At 46.2% G+C, this 22,880-nt stretch overlaps 2 protein-coding genes across 7 annotated transcripts in view; both read left to right on the top strand.

Moving 5' to 3' along the window:
• Positions 1 to 20,480, top strand: part of LOC144482803 (uncharacterized) — a 327,339-nt gene extending 306,859 nt beyond the window's left edge. For 2 of the 3 annotated variants that reach the window (XM_078201673.1, XM_078201674.1), the window contains exon 2: positions 19,429 to 20,474. In XM_078201673.1, the coding sequence (XP_078057799.1) occupies positions 19,770 to 20,192 (423 nt within the window). In that variant the 5' untranslated portion in view covers positions 19,429 to 19,769 and the 3' untranslated portion in view covers positions 20,193 to 20,474. Of the gene's footprint in view, positions 1 to 15,655; positions 16,248 to 16,801; positions 16,906 to 19,428 lie in introns of those variants that run through there. The other variant, XM_078201672.1, reaches the window with a different exon arrangement.
• Positions 750 to 13,206, top strand: LOC144482798 (uncharacterized). Of its 4 annotated transcripts, XM_078201665.1 has the most exons (5): positions 750 to 935; positions 1,573 to 1,684; positions 1,891 to 2,043; positions 9,809 to 9,885; positions 11,929 to 13,206. In XM_078201665.1, exon 5 carries the CDS (start codon positions 12,534 to 12,536, stop codon positions 13,062 to 13,064), a length of 531 nt encoding a protein of 176 aa, XP_078057791.1. In that variant the 5' UTR covers positions 750 to 935; positions 1,573 to 1,684; positions 1,891 to 2,043; positions 9,809 to 9,885; positions 11,929 to 12,533; the 3' UTR covers positions 13,065 to 13,206. The 4 variants fall into 4 exon arrangements, with proteins under 4 accessions (XP_078057791.1, XP_078057790.1, XP_078057793.1 ...); XM_078201664.1 differs by lacking the exon at positions 9,809 to 9,885 and having other exon boundaries at positions 11,929 to 13,205; XM_078201667.1 differs by lacking the exons at positions 1,891 to 2,043; positions 9,809 to 9,885 and having other exon boundaries at positions 794 to 935; positions 1,573 to 1,675; positions 11,931 to 13,199.
• Positions 20,481 to 22,880: the final 2,400 nt, after the last annotated feature.

Below are 22,880 nucleotides of genomic sequence, written 5' to 3'. Positions count from 1 at the left end.
ATGCTGATGGGTGTGAGGGGTGAGGTGAAGATGTGTTGAGGAGTGGCTTCATGCTGGAGTTGGCAGCAATGGCGGAGGATGATACTTTGAACACGGAGGCTGGTCTCTGGTCTGGTAAAAAGTGAGGACAAGGGGAGCCCTGTCCTCTTTCTGGGAGGGAGTGCGAGCAGTGGCCTGGGGCATGAGTTGGACACAGTCAGGAGCCCTGTCAACCACAGTGGGTGGACTCCACACAGTCACCCAAAGCAAGAATCGAACCCAGGTCCCAAGCACTGTAATGTAAGGCAGCAATGCTAACCACTGTTCCACCCGGAAGGATCAGCCTGGTGGTAGCTTTACTCATGATATCCAGTTGCACTGGAGGTAGAGTGGGAAGGAAAAAAAAAGTAAAATACTGCGGATGTTGGAATTGGGAAATTTAAACTGAAAATACTGGATAAACTCAGCAGACCTGGCGGCATCTGTGGAGAAACCTATTAACAATGGATTCTTATGATTTTGGTTGCTGAATGAGGAGACAAGGTCCTTTCGGTTTTATTGACGTTTTATGCGGCGTTACAGTTGAAGCGATAAAAGCAATATTTTAAATATCTCTGATAGTAAATGATGTCCATCTTTGTGTGGGGCAGACGTCCTCCGTTTGGAGGGAAGATGAAGAACCAATGTGCCCTCAACAAAAATGGCGGCGATGTGGGGGGCGGGGCAATGGGCGGTTTACGCAGAACGCTGAGGAGGTTGGGATCGCACATGCGCATTGCAGCGGGTGTGGTTTGTTGACGGAAGCGCGTGGGTTCTTCTTCAGATCGGAATCAGATTTGAAAGGGGGAACGGTTAACGGTGGCAGGCGTTGCCATGGCGGCAGGGGCGGGGTTTGCCAACAGCGCGCGCTGGCACAAGTGGACCCTCGAGCGCAACCTGAGCGACAGCAGCAGCAGGTGCGGAGGCCGCGCGGGGAGCCGGGGGCTCGAGTAGGAGGCAAGCCGGGTCGGCCCGCCACTCCCGCGAAGGCGACCTGGGGATGTGACACCAACCCAAAACTTCCCAACCCCGGGTTTTTCACGTCTCTTTTACCCCTCACCGAGCTGCTCAGCACAAAGCAGCCCCTCAAATCCTCCAGAAACCACTCAGACCCCACTTGGCATCTTTTCCCCAGGTCATGACCCTGAGATGCCATCTTGGTTTCAGCCCCTCCACCTGGTCACGTGCCAACTGCGGTGGTGGTTGGGGGAACGATTGCTCGTTTCCAGGGCCGGGTCCTGAACTGGATCTCTCTCAATAACCCTCAGTTTGTTTTCAAGATACAATTTGGTACATCTGGTGATTTGTCACTTTGTCCCTAAATGGAGGGCAAGCGGATTGGCACCCTGATTATCAATTCACACTAATCCACTTCTGCATCTCTCCATTCCCCTGGCAGTTTGGTACACACAATAGCAGTGTGTGTCTGAGGTTTGCCCAAGCTTTAGTTCATGCTGGCACTATTGCCACCACGTTGGGGTCCTCAACAGAGAGACTCCTTCTTTAAAGAAGGTCTTGAAAGGGTGACCAATTTGTGTTTTCTGTTTCTCACAGGAGCCGTGATCAACAGTATAGCCAGAGAGACTCCATGTGCCCAGTCGCATGTTCGGACAAACAGCTACAGGACATCTGCATCCAAGAAACAGACCGGATCCTGGTTGAGAAAGTAAGTTGGATTTGAATGTGTCTTTAGTGTGTGGCTGACAACGCCCCTGGTTTGTCCATGGTGGTGAAGTACCTTGGTGAACCACAGCAGCCTGTGTGATAAAGGGTTAATCGTCATCCTTACTTCCAGGCCTGGGTATAAGATCAGTATATGGCCTCACCTAACCGGCCCCCTTTACTGATACCCTGCTCACTTTCTGTTTTCAGCACTGCTGGGACATTGCCTTGGACCCACTGAAACAGCTGCCCATGAATCTGTTCATCATGTACATGGCTGGCAACACCATCTCCATCCTTCCTATCATGATGTGTGCATGATGGCCTAGAGACCCATACAGGCCTTGATGTCCATGTCTGCAAGTGAGTATTGTATTGAATCTACAGCTCAGAAACAGCTCTGAACCGGCATCACTTGAGTGCAGCTTAGAATAGAGTTCTGGGAGTTGGGTAATTAAGGGCGTTAGGGAAGGAAGGGAAAGGGGTGCCCTTTTGCTTTCTAACTTTCTCAGCCTTTAGGAAGTGATCTTACTCTTCTACAAGAGAAGAAGCCAGATTTTTGGTGAGTATCTGCTAAGTGACTAAGATTTATTCTGTTCCTAAGGATCAAAATAGTATAGCAACAGGTGGTAAGGTTAATAAAATACTTAAAAACAAAAATAAATTATCATTGGATAAAATAAATAGTTTATTTGTACACATTCAAACTGCAGCATTTGGGAGTTCCTGGGTGTCAGTTTGATCCAGGGCAAACAGGCAGAGAGATTTACAGCATGGAAACAGACCCTTCGGCCCAACTTGTCCATTCCACCCTTTTTTTTAAACCCCTGAGCAAGTCCCAATTGTCCGCATATCGCCCATATCCCTCGATATCCATTTTAACCATGTAACTGTCTAAATGCTTTTTAAAATACAAAACTGTACCCCCGTCTACTACTACCTCTGGCAGCTGGTTCCAGACACTCACCACCCTCTGTGCGAAAAAATTGCCCCTCTGGACACTTTTCTATCTCTCCCCTCTCACCTTAAACCTATGCCCTCTAGTTTTAGACTCCCCTACCTTTGGGAAAAGATCTTGACTATCTAGCTGACCTATGCCCCCCATTATTTTATAGGCCTCTATAACATCACCCTCAGCCTCCTCAGCTCCAGAGAAAAAAGTCCCAGTCTATCCAGCCTCTCCTTATAACTCAAACTATCAAGTCCGATAGCATCCTAGTAAATCTCTTCTGCACTCTTTCTAGTTTAATAATATCCTTTCTGTAATAGGGTGACCAGAACTGTACATAGTATTCCAAGTGTGGCCTTACCAATGTCTTGTACAACTTCAACAAGATGTCCCAACTCCTGTATTCAATGTTCTGACCAATGAAACCAAGCATGCCGAATGCCTTCTTCACCACTCTGTCCACCTGTGACTCCACTTTCAAGGAGCTATGAACGTGTACCCTGAGATCTCTTTGTTCTGTAACTCTCCCCAATGCCTACCATTAACTGAGTAAGCCGAACATAGAACAGTACAGCACAGAACAGGCCCTTCGGCCCACGATGTTGTGCCGAGCTTTATCTGAAACCAAGATCAAGCTATCCCACTCCCTATCATCCTGGTGTGCTCCTTGTGCCTATCCAATAACCGCTTAAATGTTCCTAAAGTGTCTAACTCCACTGTCACTGCAGGCAGTTCATTCCACACCCTAACCACTCTCTGAGTAAAGAACCTACCTCGGACATCCTTCCTATATCTCCCACCATGAAGCCTATAGTTATGCCCCCTTGTAATAGCTCCATCCACCCGAGGAAATAGTCTTTGAACGTTCACTCGATCTAACCCCTTCATCATTTTATAAACCTCTATTAAGTCTCCCCTCAGCCTCCTCCGCTCCAGAGAGAACAGCCCTCGCTCCCTCAACCTTTCCTCATAAGACCTACCCTCCAAACCAGGCAGCATCCTGGTAAATCTCCTTTGCACTCTTTCCAGCGCTTCCACATCCATCTTATAGTGAGCTGACCAGAACTGCACACAATATTCCAAATGTGGTCTCACCAAGGTCCTGTACAGTTGCAGCATAACCCCACGGCTCTTAAACTCCAACCCCCTGTTAATAAAAGCTAACACGCTATCGGCCTTCTTCACAGCTCTATCCACTTGAGTGGCAACCTTTGGAGATCTGTGAATATGGACCCCAAGATCTCTCTCTTCCTCCACAGTCTTCAGAACCCTACCTTTGACCCTGTAATCCACATTTAAATTTGTCCTACCAAAATGAATCACCTCACATTTGTCAGAGTTAAACTCCATCTGCCATTTTTCAGCCCAGCTTTGCATCCTATCTATGTCTCTTTGCAGTCTACAACAGCCCTCCACCTCATCCACTACTCCACCAATCTTGGTGTCATCAGCAAATTTACTGATCCAATCTTCAGCCCCCTCCTCGAGGTCATTAATAAATATCACAAATAGCAGAGGACCAAGCACTGATCCCTGTGGTACTCTGCTAGCAACCTGCCTCCAGTCCGAAAATGTTCTGTCCACCACCACCCTCTGTCTTCGATCAGATACAGTAAGAAGTTTAACAACACCAGGTTAAAGTCCAACAGGTTTATTTGGTAGCAAAAGCCACACAGCCGCAGCTTCGATCAGATAGCCAGTTACCTATCCAATCGGCCAATTTTTCCTCTATCCCACACCTCCTTACTTTCATCATAAGCCGACCATGGGGGACCTTATCAAACGCCTTACTAAAATCCATGTATATGACATCAACTGCCCTACCTTCATCAACACACTTAGTTACCTCCTCAAAAAATTGTATCAAATTTGTGAGGCATGACTTGCCCTTCACGAATCCGTGCTGACTATCCCGGATTAATCCGCATCTTTCTAAATGGTCGTAAATCCCATCCCTAAGGGCCTTTTCCATCAACTTACCAACCACCAAAGTAAGACTAACCAGCCTATAATTACCAGGGTCATTTCTATTCCCTTTCTTAAACAGAGGAACAACATTCGCCACTCTCTCGTCCTCTGGCACCATCCCCGTGGACAGTGAGGACCCAAAGATCAAAGCCAAAGGCTCATGCCCTGGTTCAATCTACCAAAATGCATCACTTCGCATTTGTCTAAATTAAACTCCATCTGCCATTCGTCAGCCCACTGGCCCAATTGATCAAGATCCCGTTGCAATTGGAGATAACTTTCTTCGCTGTCCACTATGCCACCAATCTTGGTCATTGCCAGTGAGGCTTGTAGTTCCCAGACTTTTCCCTGCAGCCCTTTTTAAACAAAGGCACAACATTTGCCCCTCTCCAATCTTCAGGCACCTCACCCGTGACTATTGATGATTCAAATATCTCGGCTAAGGGACCCAAAATTTCCTCCCCAGCCTCCCACAATGTCCTGGGATACACTTCATCAGGTCCCGGGGATTTATCTACCTTGATGCGCTCGTGTCACAAGTCGGCTTACATTAACATTGCAATGAAGTTACTCTGAAAATTGCATAGGCGCCACACTCGAGCACCTGTTCGGGTACACTGAGGGAGAATTTAGCATGGCCAATGCGCCTAACCAGCAAGTCTTTCGGACTGTGGGAGGAAACTGGAACACCCGTACAGGTGTACGAGGCAGATGAAAGAGGCAGACTGGTGCAGAAGTTGAAGTCGCATGGGATCAGAGGTGAGCTGGCAAGGTGAATATAAAACTGGCTCGGTCAAAGAAGACAGAGGGTAGCAGGGGAAGGGTACGTTTCTGAATGGAGAGCACGATTTTCGGACTGTGGGAGGAAACCGGAGCATCCGGAGGAAACTCACACAAACACAGAGAGAACGTGCAGACTCCGCACAGTCACCCAAGCTGGGGATCGAACCTGGGTCCTTGGCGCTGTGAGGTAGCAGTGCTAACCACTCTGCCACTGTTATAAGAACATAAGAAATAGGAGCAGGAGTAGGCCATCTAGCCCCTCGAGCCTGCCCCGCCATTCAATAAGATCATGGCTGATCTGACGTGGATCAGTACCACTTACCTGCCTGATCCCCATAACCCTTAATTCCCTTACCGATCAGGAATCCATCCATCCGCGCTTTAAACATATTCAGCGAGGTAGCCTCCACCACCTCAGTGGGCAGAGAATTCCAGAGATTCACCACCCTCTGGGAGAAGAAGTTCCTCCTCAACTCTGTCTTAAACCGACCCCCCTTTATTTTGAGGCTGTGTCCTCTAGTTTTAACTTCCTTACTAAGTGGAAAGAATCTCTCTGCCTCCACCCTATCCAGCCCCCGCATTATCTTATAAGTCTCCATAAGATCCCCCCTCATCCTTCTAAACTCCAACGAGTACAAACCCAATCTCCTCGGCCTCTCCTCATAATCCAAACCCCTCATCTCCGGTATCAACCTGGTGAACCTTCTCTGCACTCCCTCCAATGCCAATATATCCTTCCTCATATAAGGGGACCAATACTGCACACAGTATTCCAGCTGCGGCCTCACCAATGCCCTGTACAGGTGCATCAAGACATCCCTGCTCCTATATTCTATCCCCCTCGCAATATAGGCCAACATCCCATTTGCCTTCTTGATCACCTGTTGTACCTGCAGACTGGGCTTTTGCGTCTCATGCACAAGGACCCCCAGGTCCCTTTGCACGGTAGCATGTTTTAATTTGTTTCCATTGAGATAGTAATCCCATTTGTTATTATTTCCTCCAAAGTGTATAACCTCGCATTTCTCAACGTTATACTCCATTTGCCATATCCTCGCCCACTCACTCAGCCTGTCCAAATCTCTCTGCAGATCTTCTCCGTCCTCCACACGATTCACTTTTCCACTTATCTTTGTGTCGTCTGCAAACTTCGTTACCCTACACTCCGTCCCCTCCTCCAGATCATCTATATAAATGGTAAACAGTTGCGGCCCGAGTACCGATCCCTGCGGCACGCCACTAGTTACCTTCCTCCAACCGGAAAAACACCCATTTATTCCGACTCTTTGCTTCCTGTCGGATAGCCAGTCCCCAATCCACTTTAACACACTACCCCCAACTCCGTGTGCCCTAATCTTCTTCAGCAGCCTTTTATGGGGCACCTTATCAAACGCCTTTTGGAAATCCAAAAACACCGCATCCACCGGTTCTCCTCCATCAACCGCCCTAGTCACATCTTCATAAAAATCCAACATGTTCGTCAAGCACGACTTTCCCCTCATGAATCCATGCTGCGTCTGATTGATCGAACCATTTCTATCCAGATGCCCTGCTATCTCCTCTTTAATAATGGATTCCAGCATTTTCCCTACTACAGACGTTAAGCTGACCGGCCCATAGTTACCCGCCTTTTGTCTCCTTCCTTTTTTAAACAGCGGCGTAACATTAGCCGTTTTCCAATCAACCGGCACTACCCCAGAATGCAACGAGTTTTGATAAATAATCACTAACGCATCCACTATTACCTCTGACATTTCTTTCAATACCCTGGGATGCATTCCATCCGGACCCGGGGACTTGTCCACCTTCAGTCCCATTAGTCTACCCAGCACTGCCTCTCTGGTAACATTAATTGTATTAAGTATTTCTCCTGCTGCCAACCCTCTATCGTTAATATTTGGCAAACTATTTGTGTCCTCCACCGTGAAGACCGACACAAAAAACTTATTTAAAGACTCAGCCATATCCTCATTTCCCACTATTAACTCCCCCCTCTCGTCCTCCAAGGGTCCAACATTCACTCTAGCCACTCTATTCCTTTTTATATATTTATAAAAACTTTTACTATCATTTTTTATATTAATTGCTAGCCTAGCTTCATAGTCTATCCTTCCTTTCTTTATCGCTTTCTTAGTCTCTCTTTGTTGTTTCTTAAATTTTTCCCAATCACTTGTTTCTCCACTATTTTTGGCCACTCTGTACGCAGCTGTTTTTATTTTAATACTCTCCTTTATTTCCTTCGTTATCCACGGCTGGTTCTCCCTTTTCTTACAATCCTTGTTTTTTGCTGGAATATATTTTTGCTGAGAACTGAAAAGGATCTCCTTAAAAATCCTCCACTGTTCCTCAGCTATCCTACCTGCCAGCCTGCTCTCCCAGTCTACCTTAGTCAATTCATCCCTCATCCTATCATATTTCCCTCTGTTCAAACAGAGGACACTGGTTTGAGACCAAACTTTCTCCTCTTCCATCTGAATCAGAAATTCGACCATATTGTGGTCACTAGACCCAAGAGGGTCCTTCACAATAAGATCCTTAATTCTACCTACCTCGTTACACAATACCAGATCCAAAATAGCTCGTTCCCTCGTCGGTTCCGTAACATGCTGTTCAAGGAAACTATCCCGACAGCATTCTAAGAACTCTTCCTCCATTCCACCCTTACCGACTTGAGTCTGCCAGTCAATGTGCATGTTGAAGTCCCCCATGATTATTGCCGTTCCGTTTTTACACGCATCCCTTATCTGCTTGTTTATAGCCCTCCCTACCTCAACATTATTATTTGGGGGCCTATATACCACACCTACTAGTGTCTTTCTCCCTCTACTATTCCTCATCTCTACCCATGACGATTCCACGTTTTGTTCCTCAGAGCCTATGTCATCCCTCAGTACTACCAATGATATTATCTCTTATTAATAGCGCGACCCCACCACCTTTTCCTTCCTGTCTATTCTTCCTAAACGCCTGATACCCCTGGATATTCATCTCCCAGTCCTGGTCACCTTTCAGCCACGTTTCTGTAATGGCCACTAGATCGTACCCACTTGTGCTGATTTGCACCATCAACTCATTCACCTTGTTCCGAATGCTTCGTGCATTCAGGCAAAGTGTCCTTATTCCAGCTTTTATCTGGACCCGCTTTGATGAGTCGCGAACACCCTCTCCCTCTACTCCCTTATCTAAATTACCGCCTTCATTCACTTGCACCCTCTCCTCTATCATTAATTTTGTAATTCCCCTTACCCCTGCATCCTCCCCCCCATCAATTAGTTCCTTGATCCTAGTCAACTCTTCTAGCTCCCCTCCCCCCAACCTATCTAGTTTAAATTCTCCCCAGTAGCCTTAGCCAACCTACCGGCCAGGATATTGGTCCCCGTGTGATTCAAGTTCCACCCGTTTTTTGTATACAGATCACCCCTGCCCCGAAAGAGGTCCCAATGGTCCAGGAACCTGAATCCCTGCCCCCTGCACCAGTCCCTCAGCCACACATTCATCCTCCACCTCACTCCATTCCTGCCCTCACCTTCCCGTGGCACAGGCAGTAATCCTGAGATTACTACCTTTGCTTTCCTCTTTCTCAGCTGTCTCCCTAATTCCCTGTACTCCCTTTTCATGACCCCTTCTCCCTTCCTATCCACATCAGCGGTACCAATATGTACCGCTACCTCAGGCTCCTCTCCCTCCCACCTCAGGATTTCCGGGACGCGACTAGCGACATCCTGGATCCCGGCCCCAGGGAGGCAGACCACCATGCGAGAATCCCGCCTACCTCCGCAGAAACGCCTGTCTGTCCCCTTCACCATCGAGTCCCCGATTAATACCGCCTTCCTCCTCTTTTCCTTAGCCCTCTGAGTTACAGGGCTGGACTCCACTGCGGAGACACGGCCACTGCTGCTTCCCCCAGGCGGGGGTTTCTCTCAGAAGGAATTCTAGAAAGAGAGATGGACCAATTGAAAGCTGCAGATGGCATCTTGTGCAGCTCATTTGTCATGCAGCCGTCGAATGATTACAATACAGGAGGTTATTTAGCTTGTTAGGCCAATGCTTTTGCTCTGGGTTGAACAAACCAATCAGTCTCACTCCTCTGCCCTATTCTCATAGCTTTCTTTCTCTCCAGGGTCTTGTCCAATTTCCTTCCCTTTGTTGTATCAGTTTGAGCTGAAGTGGAGATGGAGGAGAAGCTGCTGGATTTAACGTTAAGGGCTTCAGAACCCACTCAGTTTCACAATGTAAAATTGTCAAGGGAGCCAGATTCTAGGGGAGATCAGGTTGAAAACAATACCCTTATAATGTAAAAGGGTATTGCTTAAGGAATAAGTATTCCTGTCGATGCTTTTTATCTATTGTACTGATACACATTTTTAAAATACCCATGGGATTTGGGTGTCATTAACTGGATCAGCAGCAAATATTCCTCATCCCCAGGTACCTGTGGGGAAGATGACGTTTGACCTTGAACCGCTGCAGTCCGTGTGGTGAAGGTGCTGCCACAATGCTGTTAGGTAAGGAGTTACAGGTTACTCACCCAGTGAGGATGAAGGAACAGTGACAATAGTTTGTAATTATGCTCTGCTTTTAATATCATAAAACTTTCAGATACTTCACAGTAAATGTTACCAAGAAACATTTGCCACTGAGCCACATAAGGACATTAATAGGCCAGGTGACAGCTTGGTCAAAGAGGTGGTTTCAAGGCGGAAAGTGAAGTGGGGAGGATTCAGGAGGAAATTGCAGGGCCCGGGGTCTAAGCAGCTGAAAGAATGACAACCACTGATGGAGTGATGAAAATTGGGAGTTGAAGAGGCCTGAAGGAGATTCCAGAGAGAGCAATGATTGCAGCCATGCAGAAAATACGGATGAGAATTTTCAAGCTTTGTTGCTTCTTAAACGGAAGCCTTTATAAGTCAGCTGGCACAAGGGTGATGGATGAACTGGACTTGATGTGAATAAGCACCCGGGCAGCAGAGTTTTGGATCAACCCAAGATTACAGGGAGATTGAATGTGGGAGGCCGGCTGGGAGTTTGTTCGGAGAGTTAAATCTAGAGGCAGCAAAGGAATGGATGTGGGTTTCAGCAGCAGGTGAGCTGAGGCCAGGACAAAGTGGGGTGATGTCACTGAGGTGGAAATAGGTCGTGTAGGTGGTGATGTGGCAAATAGAGTTAAATACAGATCAGTGTGAGGTGTTGCATCATGGAAAGTCAAATCAAGGTAGAACTTTCACGGTGAATGGGAGGACCTCAGGGAGTATCGTGGAACAGAGGGACCTTGGAGTTCAGGTGCACGGTTCTCTTAAGGTGGAGTCACACGTAGATAGGGCAGTGAAGAAGGCTTTTGGCATGCTGGCCTTTATCAGTCAGGGCATTGAGTATAGAAGTTGGGAGGCTATGTTGCAGTTGTACAGGACTTTGGTGAGGCTGCACCTGGAATATTGTGTTCAGTTTTGGTCACCTTGATTTGGAAAGATGTTATTAAACTGGAGAGAGTGCAGAAGAGATTTACAAGGATGTTGCCAGGACTCAAGTTATAGGGAGAGATTGGACGGGCTAGGACTTTTTTCTTTGGAGCGTAGGAGATTGAGGGGTGATCTTATAGAGGTGTGTAAGATCGTGAGAGGCATGGATAGGTTGAATGCACTCAGTCTTTTTCCCAGGGTTGGGGAATTAAGAATTAGAGGGCATAAGTTTAAGTTAAGAGGGAAATGAATTAATGGGAACCTGAGGAGCAGCTTTTTTACACAGAGGGTGGTACGGGTGTGGAATGAGCTGCTGGAGGGAGTGGTTGAGGCAGGGACATTGTCAACATTTAAAAGGCATTTGGACAGATCCATGGATAGGAAAGGTTTAGAGGGATATGGGCCAAATGGAGTTAGCTTACATGGGCATTTTTGGTGGGCATGGACCAGTTTGGGCCGAAGGGCCTGTCTCCGTGCTGTAGATTCTATGAGGATATGTTTAGAAGCTCAGTTTGAAATGAAACATGTTACTGAGGTTGTGAATACTCCGGTTCAGCCTCAGACAGTCGCAATGGGGACAGATGGAGTCAGTGGTTCGGACGTGGAATTTGTTGCAGGGCTGAAGATGATAGCCTTCATCTTCCAATATTTAACGAAGGCAATTACTGCTCATCCAGTCCTGGATGTCAGACAAGGGAGGATGGTGTGTAAAATTGGAGGGAATTTGGAGATGATGGTGTTCACGTACACCTCTTACCCTGATCCTTCTCGGTGTGCAGGTTAACGGTTCTAAGGTTCAAACCACTGGTTGAGTTGTAGATACATTAAGTCCCTCCTTTGCCCCCACACCTCTCTCCATCCATTGAGGCCAGAGCCTTGTGTAGTCCCAGACTGGATGGCAGATTCCCTTCCCTGAAAGGTATTAGTGAACCAGTTGAGGTTTTATGACAATCCAGCAGTTTCCATGGTAATGTTTTCCTAGCGCCGGCCCCACAAATGACCAGATTCATTCAGCTCAATTTCACAACCTGCCTTTGTGTTTTTGTGGATTCTCTCTCACTCTCTTTTCGCTGTTTTAAATCAATTTCACAGAGTTTTAGAAGGGGAGGATTTGCAGTCAGGAAACTCAAACCAAACATCACATCAGGATCTGACAGAGTCGCCCAATTTATGGTAACCTGAATATAACTGAACCTTGAGCATGGAAGGAAAAAGCATCGTTCACAATGGGGCAAAACTGTACATGTGTTCTGTGTGTGGACAAGGATTCAGACAATCATCTGCTCTGTCAAGACACAAGTGCAGTCACACTGAGGAGAAACCATGGAAATGTGGGGAAGGATTCAGAGACCTGTCTGAGCTGGAAATTCACCAATACAGTAACACTGGGGAGAGGCTGTTCACCTGCTCTGAGTGTGGGAAAGGATTCACTCAGTCATCCACCCTGCTGACACACCAGCGAGTTCACAAGGGAGAGAGGCCATTCACCTGCTCCGAGTGTGGGAAGGGATTCACTCAGTCATCTACACTGCAGACACACCAGCGAGTTCACACAGAGGAAAAACCATGTAAATGTCCAGAATGTGGCAAGTGCTATAAAAGTTTAAAGGAAGTGATGTTCCATCAACGTGTCCACACTGAGGAGACCATTTAAATGCCCAGATTGCGAGAAGTGCTATAGAGGTTCCAGGGAACTAATGTTCCATCAACGTGTTCACACTGATGAGAGACCGTTCAGGTGCTCTCACTGCGGGACTGGGTTCAGGTGGTCATCTCAACTCACTGAACACCAGCGAATTCACACTGGGGAGAGGCCATTCACCTGCACCGACTGTGGGAAGGGATTCACTCTGACATCACACCTCATGGCACATCAGCAAGTTCACACCGATGAGAGACCGTTCAAATGTCCAGATTGTGGGAAGTGCTGTAAAAGTTCCAGCAATCTAGTGTCCCATCAACGTGTTCACAGTGAGGAGAGACCTTTTAAATGTCCAGACTGCGGGAAATGCTATAAAAGCTGCAGCGATCTGATGTCTCATCAACGTGGTCACACTGATGAGAGACCGTTCAAGTGCACTCACTGCGGGACTGGGTTCAGGCGACCATCCCAACTCACTGTCCACCAGCGAATTCACACTGGGGAGAGGCCGTTCACCTGCTCCAAATGTGGAAAGGGATTCACTCAGAAATACAACCTGTTGAGCCATCAGCGAGTTGACAAGTGACTGCTGGAGTTTGATTCTGTTGTTAACCACAAATCACAAATATGTTGATTGTGGTCATTCGCCTCTTATGTAAATAAATTTGAGCCCACATATAAATACTAATGTCCTGGATGAAAATCAAATAAATCTGCTTTTATGTTTAACAAACAATCTGTTGAAACTTTTTATTATCTCTGACTCAAGTCCATTCCTTTCAAATGGCTCTCCCTCTCCCCTGTCTCCTCCATCCTGACCCCCAACAAAAAGTGTGATGAAGTCATGGAGCTTCTTTGTTACTAGGATTGAGCCAACCCAATCAGCTGCCCCTGCTGCTTCCCTCTCTTCCACCCTCCCACTGAGCCAAACTAATGTATCTAAAGCCTCTCCCTGTCTGAGCCTTGAACCTGCATCTTTCAACAGTTTCTTTCCTGTCTTGGCCCTGACTCTATTTTCATTAAATTACTGACCATCCAACTTCCCCATATTGGCTGATATTGTTAATGATTCTCTCCCTCTCTTCTGGTTTTGTTCCTCTCATTTTTAAATACACAAACATCACACTTTCTGAAAAAAAAACCCGTTGATCCCACTTTGCTTGCAAATTATGGCCCCATCTCCAGCCTCCCTTTCCTCTCCAAAGTCTTTGAACTTGGTGTCTCCCAAGGATATATACTTTTGGTCTCCTATTTGGGCAGCAAGGTGGCATGGTGGATCGCACTGCTGCCTCACAGATCCAGACACCTGAGTTCAATTTCAACCTGTGTGGAGTTTGCACATTCTTTCTGTGTCTGTGTGGATTTCCTCCGTGTGCTCCGGTTTCTTCCACACTCCAAAGATGTGCAGGCGAGGTGGAATGGTCATGCTAAATGTATGGGATTACGGGTATAGGGTGAGGAGAGGGACAGCAGATTTCCTTCCCCAGAGGATGTTAGTGAGCAATGGTTTCATGGTCAGAACATTGCCCTGGGTCTCTGGGTTACTGCTCCAGTGACAATATCACTATGCCACTGCCTCTTCAATGTACACACATAGGGAAAAGGCCATTCACCTGCTCCATGTGGGAAAGAATTTGTGCATCCAATTTGAAGGGCTGTGATCACAATAACCTCAGTCGTCCGGGCTGTTGTGGTTGTGGTGGATATTTAGTAAGGATACTACAACTGTTGTGGAGAATCAAAGACACAGCTCCAGTCTGATACAGACCTTGTACATAAAACCAAGACCTGATCACATAAACCCCAGTGCAATCTGACAGTGATTTGTCTTTCACAGGTCATTTGGACATGACCTCTCACCTGACAAGTACATGGGATTCTTTCATACTGAAACATCCCAGACAAGTGATAATTATGAAAATTCAGGATATGAATGCCTGTTCTTTGTAATTCCAACATTCATCCACTTTTAACCATAAGACTATTAGACATAGGAGCAGAATTAGGCCACTCGGCCCATTGAGTCTGCTCCGCTATTTAGGCATGGCTGATATTTTTCTCATCCCCATTCTCCTGCCTTTTTCCCATAACCCCGATCCCCTTATGAATCAAGAACCTATCCATCTCTGTCTTAAAGACACTCAATGACCTGGCCTCCACAGCCTTCTGTGGCAAAGAGTTCCACAGATTCACCAATCTCTGGCTGAAGAAATTCCTCCTAATCTCTGTTTAAAGGATCGTCCCTTTAGCCTGAGGTTGTGCCCTGGAGTATTCTGGTTAACACACTGGAATACTCCCTTGGCCCTTTCGGATAATGTCACTGCAGTATATGGGATCTGCAGAAACATTCAACTAAATTCTACCAGGCACCTGATGTGCTTAACTGTGGAAACCCTTTTCCATTAAGGTCTCAGATTACTACAACAGATATGCATTGTTCTGACTCTACCAGCCGGGCTGTGGAATTAGTTGGATAGATCTTCCAGAGAGCCAGCAGAGACATAATGGGCCAAATGGTTTCTATTTGTGCTGTATCATTCTCGAAAAGAGTGAATATTCAGTATCAGGGACAGAGAGAAGAACCAGTGACTGTTGATTGAACCCAGCCAGAATCAGCACCATAAAAGGAGTGAGAGGGGAAACGGTATGAAAGCTTTGAAACCACTGCATGGTCCTGCAGCAGAACTTTAAGAAATGGAGCACAGCAGATCACCAATTCTCAATATTTCATTAATTTACCTCAAATGCTAACAATGTTATTTTGAATTAACTGTATGTGGTTTCAATGGCGGTTATTACCCAGCATCCGTTGCGGGTGTGAAAGTGCCCTATTCACTCCACAGGAGCTCAGTACGCAGGCGCAGCGCTGTATCTGGCGCATGCGCCGTGTCTCTTTGCTCGGAGCCCTGCGAGTGCTGGAGACGCTTATTTCAAGGGGTGAGAATCGGTGGGGCGGAGGGAGGAATGGAACCGGGAGTCGGGGTGGGGAGGGAGCAGAGGCTTCATAAACATCTGCTGTCGGCCGCAAGGCCTGAATAAGAGCCTTCCGGTCCCGGGTTTGCCGCTCCGGGGATTTTATCCGGGATCAGGCCCAGTGTCGTGGCCGCCATCTTTGTTTAGCGGGGAGCAGAGCGCATGCGCGGCCAGTGGGCGTAGCTGCAGGATTTGGGTGACCAGGAGAGACAATGTTTGAGTCATTGACTGACAGGCCGGGTTCATGGATGCTGCCTTTCACCTTCTCAATTTGGAGCGGCGGCTCGCCGTCTTTTATACACTTTAATCATATAGACATTAGCGGTTACTTCGTCGTTAGCTTTGGGTGGTTACCTGTGTTTAGCCAATTGGGCTCCCCGAGCAACAATTGACCTCCAATCGCATTCCTTCAAAAACAACCGTTAACAAAAACCCACAAGTTTCAGTTCCCCTTTATCTTAAACTAAGTGGACCATCTGGACCTCGCGGTCTGGTTTTTTTTGTCTGTTCCGTATTTTTTATACAATAACAGGATGTAGCTCAAAAGTTAGTTCGCTATTTAGTCAGCAACAGAATGATCTTTGTTAACCACAGGATAAGTGCTGGGCGCAGCCGGTCCCTGTAGTCACGTACGCATTAACTTTCAAAGGTCACAGTCTTAATTTCACTCCAACAATCACATCTCATTTATCTAAAATCCAATGAGCACAGATGCACCCTGCCGAACCTTTCCTCATAAAACAGACCTCTTCATGCCCGAAATCAGCTCATGAACCTTGTCTGAATAGCTTCCAATGTAAGTATATTCCATCTTAAGTAATCTTATGCTAGAAAACAGGAGGGGAGAATGTTATGGATTTATATTCAGGGCGGACAAATGACTGTTGGGGGTGACACAGTGGTTAGCACTTCTGTCTCATAGCGCCAGAGACCCGGTTCAATTCCAGCCTCGGGTGATTGTCTGTATGAGTTTGCACATTCTCCCTCTGTCTGTGTGGGTTTCCTCTGGGTGCTCTGGTTTCCTCCCACACTCCAAAGAGTGGGTTGATCGACTATGCTAAATTGTCCCTTTGTGTCCCAAGATGAGGGGGAAGGAAAGGATTAGTGATGTACGTACATCAGGTTTCAGGTATAGGGCCTGAGTAAAGGTGATCTGTTAGAAACTTGGTGCAGACTCGATGGGCTAAAAGGCCTCCTTCTGCACTGCAGAGATTCTGTGATTTTTGGAATTTCCTTTTACAGATGGTTAGAAGAAGAGGATTTTTACAGCAATCTCAAGCCCCCCACAAATGTGTATCTCTTAATTTCAAGCCACAATTGACACCTGACTCTTGTAATCTCCTTTTGCAGGGAGTTGGAACATTTGAAGATTGCAATTTTTCTCTGATTCCAGTGCTTCTGACATCTTTCCAGCCGCAGGTTTTAAATGAGAAAATAGTGAAATTGTTTCAGAGGTGAGTATTATTGAACATTTACCTATAATTTTGAATTTTCGTCCTGTGCTCTGTTATCTGTACTCTGGTTCCACATCTCTGGGGCTGGTGTGACTCCGTTACTGTGGATCTGAATCCATGTCCATCCATTGCTTTGTTTCAGCTCTGCCCTCCCTGATCACCTCTCTGTCATTGTCAGTTCAGAGAAGGATCTGCAGGCTGATACCTGGGATGAAGGGATTGTTTTGTGAGGAAAGTTTGGGCCTGTATTGACTGGAGTTTAGAGGTGATCATAGTATTGACATCAGATTGTGAGGTAGTGATTAGTATAGATGAAGAGAGGATGTTTCCAATGTTGGGGATTCTAGAATTAGTCGGCAGATTGTCAAAATAAAGGGTCCCCCATTTCTGATGGCGATGAGGAGAAATGTCTTCCCTCAGAGGGTCGTTAGTCTTTGCAATTCTCTTCCCCAGAGAGCAGTGGAGGCTGCATCATTAAATATACTCAAAATACAGAGAATTCTGATCGAAAAGGGAGTCAAGGGTGACAGGAAGAAAAGTGGAGTTAAGATCACAATCAGATCAGCCATGATCTTGATGGGGAGACGATGGCCTTGTGGTATTATTGCTGGACTATTAATTCAGAAACTCAGCTAATGTTCTGGGGACCCGGGTTTGAATCCTGCCATAGAATCATAGAAACCCTACAGTACAGAAGGAGGCCATTCAGCCCATCGAGTCTGCACCGACAACAATCCCACCCCACAGCAGCTGGTGGAATTTGAATTCAATTAAAAATATCTGGAATTAAGAAATTACTGATGACCATGAAACCCTTTCGATTGTCGGAAAAACCTATCTGGTTCACGAATGTCCTTCAGGGAATGAAATCTGCCATCCTTAACTGGTCTGGCCTTCATGTGACTCCAAAGCCACCACAATGTGGTTGACTCTCAACTGCCCTCCAAGGGCTACTAGGGATGGGTAATAAATGCTGGCCAGCCAGCAACATCCATGTCCCATGAATGAATAAAAAAAATTCAATTGAACAGCTTGGTGGGCTGAATTTCTAACTATTTCTTATGATCTGTCAGGAACCATGAAATGGTGAGTGTCGATCAGCATTAATTAGCACCTTCAGGAGAATTGGGTAGTTTATATTATAGAACTCATAGAAACCCTACAGTGCAGAAGGAGGCCATTCGGCCCATCGAGTCTGCACCGACCACAATCCCACCCAGGCCCTACCCCCACATATTTACCCGCTAATCCCTCTAACCTACGCATCTCAGGGGCAATTTTAACCTGGCCAATCAACCTAACCCGCACATATGGCTCTGGAGTCACATGTAGGCCAGACTGGGTAAGGACGGCAGATTTCCTTCCCTAAAGCACATTAATGAACCAAATGGGTTTTTCTGGTCAATCAACAATGATTTCATGGTCATCAGTAGATTCTTAATTCTAGATTTTGTTTTTAAATTCAAATTTCACCATCTGCCGTGGCAGGATTTGAACCCGGGTCCCCAGAACATCAGCTGAGTTTCTGGATTAATAGTCTAGCGATAATACCGCGAGGCTATCAGCTCCCCTGTTGTTATATGGTGCAGATTAGATATATTATTTATAGCTCTGTAATAAAATACACTTATTATATCTGGCTGTGTAATTTTGGACTGCAGCTATATTATATATTTCCAACAATCTCTTCCCTCAGAGAATTGTTAGTGTCTAGATTTCTCTTCCAAAAGGGACCAGTGGAGGGATTGAATATATTCAAGGATGAGTTAGACAGTTTTTGAATGACAAGGGAGTCAATAATTATTGGGAACAGGCTGGAAAATGGAGAGAAAGCTCAGATGAGGTAGGATTTCTTCACTCAAGGACGTGGTGATGTTTTGGATTCTCTACCCCAGAGGACTATAGAGCCTCAGTCATCAAGAATTTTCAAGAGAGGGATTGATAGGTTTCTAGATATTGAAGATATCGATGGATGTGGGGGACAGTGTGGGGAAAATAATGCAGAGGTAGATCAACCAATAATCTCAATGAATGGTTGAGCAGACTCGATGGGCCGAATGCTGACTGCAGCTCCTATTTGTTATGATTTCTGTGCTGGACAGGAAGCAGTGAGCATGGATCTGTCAATCAGCCTCAATCAGCACCTTCAGGAGAATTGGGAGGGTGAATATTAGATACAGCAGAGTGAGAATGGAGGGAGAGTGTGTGGGATGGAGATTCACAGCTTTTGGGGAATGAGAGAGGAAAGAATGTTCATTAGAATCATAGAATTCCTACATCTTATCAACCGTCCCTGAGCCTTCACAATGAATCCCACTTCTGAGGACACCCTTATCTCTGACTTGTCTGTACTGCTGGCAGTCTCACAAAGCAGCTGCCTGTGTGCTGATACGGGAGGCCCTGCTGGGCAGGTTTAATGCTCCATGACTGTGTCTTTAATGAATGCTCCATAGAAACTAGAAATGTAGATTTGAATTTCGATCGTATTCTGAATTGTGATGTTTTTTCTAAATTGACTTACAGGATATTAGACAAGGAGAAATCAGACAGAAATCTCCAACATCACATCGAGATCTGACAGAGTGACTCAATTTCTTGGGACCTGAAGATTTGAATCTAGCAGGAGAAATGTTTGTTTGGCCTCTTGGCTTCAAAAGATTGTAAACATCGCTGTGACTAGAAATGCACTGAGATACACACACCTGAGTGAGAGTGTTCCAGTGCACTGAGTGTGGAAAGAGCTTTAACCAGTTACACAGCCTGAAAATACATCGCAGCATTCACAGCGGGGAGAGACTGTACCCGTGTTCTGTGTGAGATTTAACTGATTGTTTAACCTGGAGAGTCACAAGGACATCCGCACCATGGAGAAACCGTGGAAATGTGGGGACTGTGTAAAAGGATTCAGATATCCATCTGCACTGGAAACTCATCGACGCATTCACACCGGGGAGAGACCATTCAGCTGCCCTGTGTGTGGGAAGGGTTTCACTGTTTCATCGAACCTGCGCACACACCATCTCACTCACACCAATGAGAGACCGTTTAAATGCTCTGACTGTGGGAGCGGATTCAAAAGCTCTGGAGAACTGGTGTCCCACCAGCGCATTCACACTGAGGAGAGACCGTTCAGCTGCTCTCACTGCTCAAAGAGATTTAAAACGTCATCCAGTCTGTGGGAACATCAGCGAGTTCACACTGGGGAGAGACCATTCACCTGCTCTGTGTGTGGGAAGGGATTCACTCAGTCATTCCACCTGCTGAAACACCAGCGAGTTCACAAGTGATGACAGGGGTTGGATTCTGCTGTTCTTGCTGCTGTTAATCACACCCAGGACTGAACCATGTTCATTCTGACAGTTGGTGAAGTGGGAGAGTCGGGGGGTTTCTTTCTGCTGGACTGGACAGTCTCATGACTTTGCTTCCAGTGGGCTGATGCTCTTTGTGCCTGGGAGAGCACATTTCCACTGGAATGATCCACAAAAGCTGATGAAGGACATTTATTTTATCTGCATAATAAATAGTGTTTTTCCCACTGCTACAGTTAGCTCTGAAATAAACACAGAAAGAACTGGAAAATCGCAGCAGCTCTGGCAGTATCTGTGGAGAGAGAAACAAAGATAACTTTTTATGTCCAATGCAGCTCTACTTCAAAACGAAAGAGAGGGAGAAATATGATGGGTTTGATGCTGCTGAGAAAGGGGGGAGGGGCAGGTAGAACAAAAGGGAAAGTCAGGGATTGGTTAGAGGGCGGGTGAGATTAAATGACAAAAATGTCCCGGAACAAAAGGCAAAGGGAGAGGTAATGGTTATAGTAAAGAAACAAAGCATTGGTCCAGAGTAAGTGTTAATGGCAGAATAAAGGACAGCTCTGTCTGGAAGCAAAAAAACAAAAACAAGATGCAGACTGGCACTCGGCAAAAAACAACAAATCAAAATTGAGGAGAGAGTTCAGGGGGTGAAGTTGTTGAATTCCATGTTGAGTCCAGAAGGCTGTAAAGTGCCTCATCGGAAGATGAGGGGCTGTTTGTCCAGCTTGTGTTGGGCTTCTCCGGAACATTGCAGCAGGCCGAGGACAGAAATGTGAGTGTGAGAGCAAGGTGGTGAATTCTAATGGCAAGCGGAAGGTCAGGGTCATGCTCGTGGACTGAGCGGAGGTGTTCCACAACTCTATCGTGACTGGACCTTTATTTCAAAATGAATACTGTATTCACCTAAACGCTTGTGGAATCTGTGTAGCGAGCAGCAACTGTTTAAACTAAGAATTTCTTCTTTCCTTTTGATCAGCCAGAAGACGTTATATTCTGTGAAATCTGCCTCAAGAATAAGGCTGATTGGTTCAGTCTGAGTGTGAAAGAAAGATACAGGGGGTGATCTTACCGGCTTGACTTGCCGCTCGATCAGCGCGGTGAGCTGGGAAGATAGGCTTGCGAGACGAAAGTATTGCTATCTTCCTGGCCCTGTTTTGCCGGCGTGAATGGTTTTGTGACCAGAAAGAGGGTGAAGGCTAATTGCATAGAGTTGCTTACATTGCAATATGATTGTTGGGTTCGGTTCGGTACGGTTGAGACATCACACCAACGAGAATCACTGCTGGTCTTCACCAGCGGGGACCAGGTGCTTGGACCACGCTGGTGGGGAGGGGGGAGGGGGGGGGTGGAGGGGAGGGGAGGGGGGGGGGGGTGGTGGAATCAGAGGCCAAAGAAACCACCAGGTGATTTGGGGGAATATCTGGGCAGTGCAAATTGGGCAATGCCACACTGGCATGCCCACCTGGCATCGTAGCAGTGCCTGGTTGCGTGCCCTAAGTGCACCATGGACGGTGCCAAGGGGGTGGGGCATGTGTGGTGGTGGGGCCTGGAGAGGTATTTAACATGATGGGGGCGCTTTTGCAAGGGGGCTGCTTGTCAAGAGGGGAGCTCTGCATGGGGGGGGGTTGTGATTGGCTTGGGGGGGGGGGGAATCTCTGCCAAGGGGGTGGGGGGGAGGGTCGTTCAGGGGCAGGGCATGTCGGTGTTCTGACAGAGGATGCATCGGGAGGGTCCCGATGCTCCGATGCCGGCGACCCATCGAGGGCTAAAAAAATAAAATTGTAAATATTAAATTAATGCCTTTGTAACTGCAGAATAAAACCAATCGGGGTAATGCAGAGCTAATGAGACACACCTCTTGACAATGGTATAAATCCCTCATCATTTCATATGTGTTTTGATGTTGCATATATTATAAAATTACAGAGTAAACTTTATTAAATAAAATATGAATTAAAGAAAAGAAACAAGATCAAGATATACAAATCAGCATATAAAATGTCAAAACATACAAAAAGAAAAAAAGAATTAAAAGTGGTTAACAATGAGGCAACATCATTTGTCTGTAAAAATCTGTAACATTTTTACCGTCTGTAACAATGCCAGTCGGCAGATTTGTTCCACAAACAATTTAAATTTCTGGATATTGAGGAATTTCAACATCAGGTCATTTTGTGTACATCATTTTCCCTGGCACCTATAATAAACCCAAAAAACTTCACAGTAGAGCCACCTGTCAGTTGTTTCATCTCTTTAGTTGGATGTTGATACTTCTTAACCTTTTCATCCCATGCTTTTTCCAGAGAATTAATGTTATCTTCAATCTTGTTGTGATATCAACAGCCGCAACTTCTTTCCCATTGCTGATCAGCATGTCGGGTTTATACAGTTGTTTTATCGGCCGTTCTTATTGGGGGTCCTGAAATAACTTTAAAATGATGTGTGTGTGCATACTCCTCCAATTGATGCAAGATTTTATTGTGTCTGAGGATTCTGGCATTTTTGACAAAAGGACAAGAGCCTCAAATATGTCCAATCGTTTCGTTCACGGAGTTGCAACTTCAGCATAATTCACTACCTCCGGATTTTCCAAATGCTAAAAAAATTCTTGCCGGGTATGCATTACTTCGAATCAGAGTATTAATAAAATTTGACTCCTTAAGA

This window comes from Mustelus asterias, unplaced genomic scaffold (assembly GCF_964213995.1).
Source record: "Mustelus asterias unplaced genomic scaffold, sMusAst1.hap1.1 HAP1_SCAFFOLD_42, whole genome shotgun sequence".
Lineage (NCBI taxonomy): Eukaryota > Metazoa > Chordata > Chondrichthyes > Carcharhiniformes > Triakidae > Mustelus > Mustelus asterias.
Note: the sequence above shows the minus strand (reverse complement) of the source record. Positions and strands in the feature narration are given on the sequence as shown.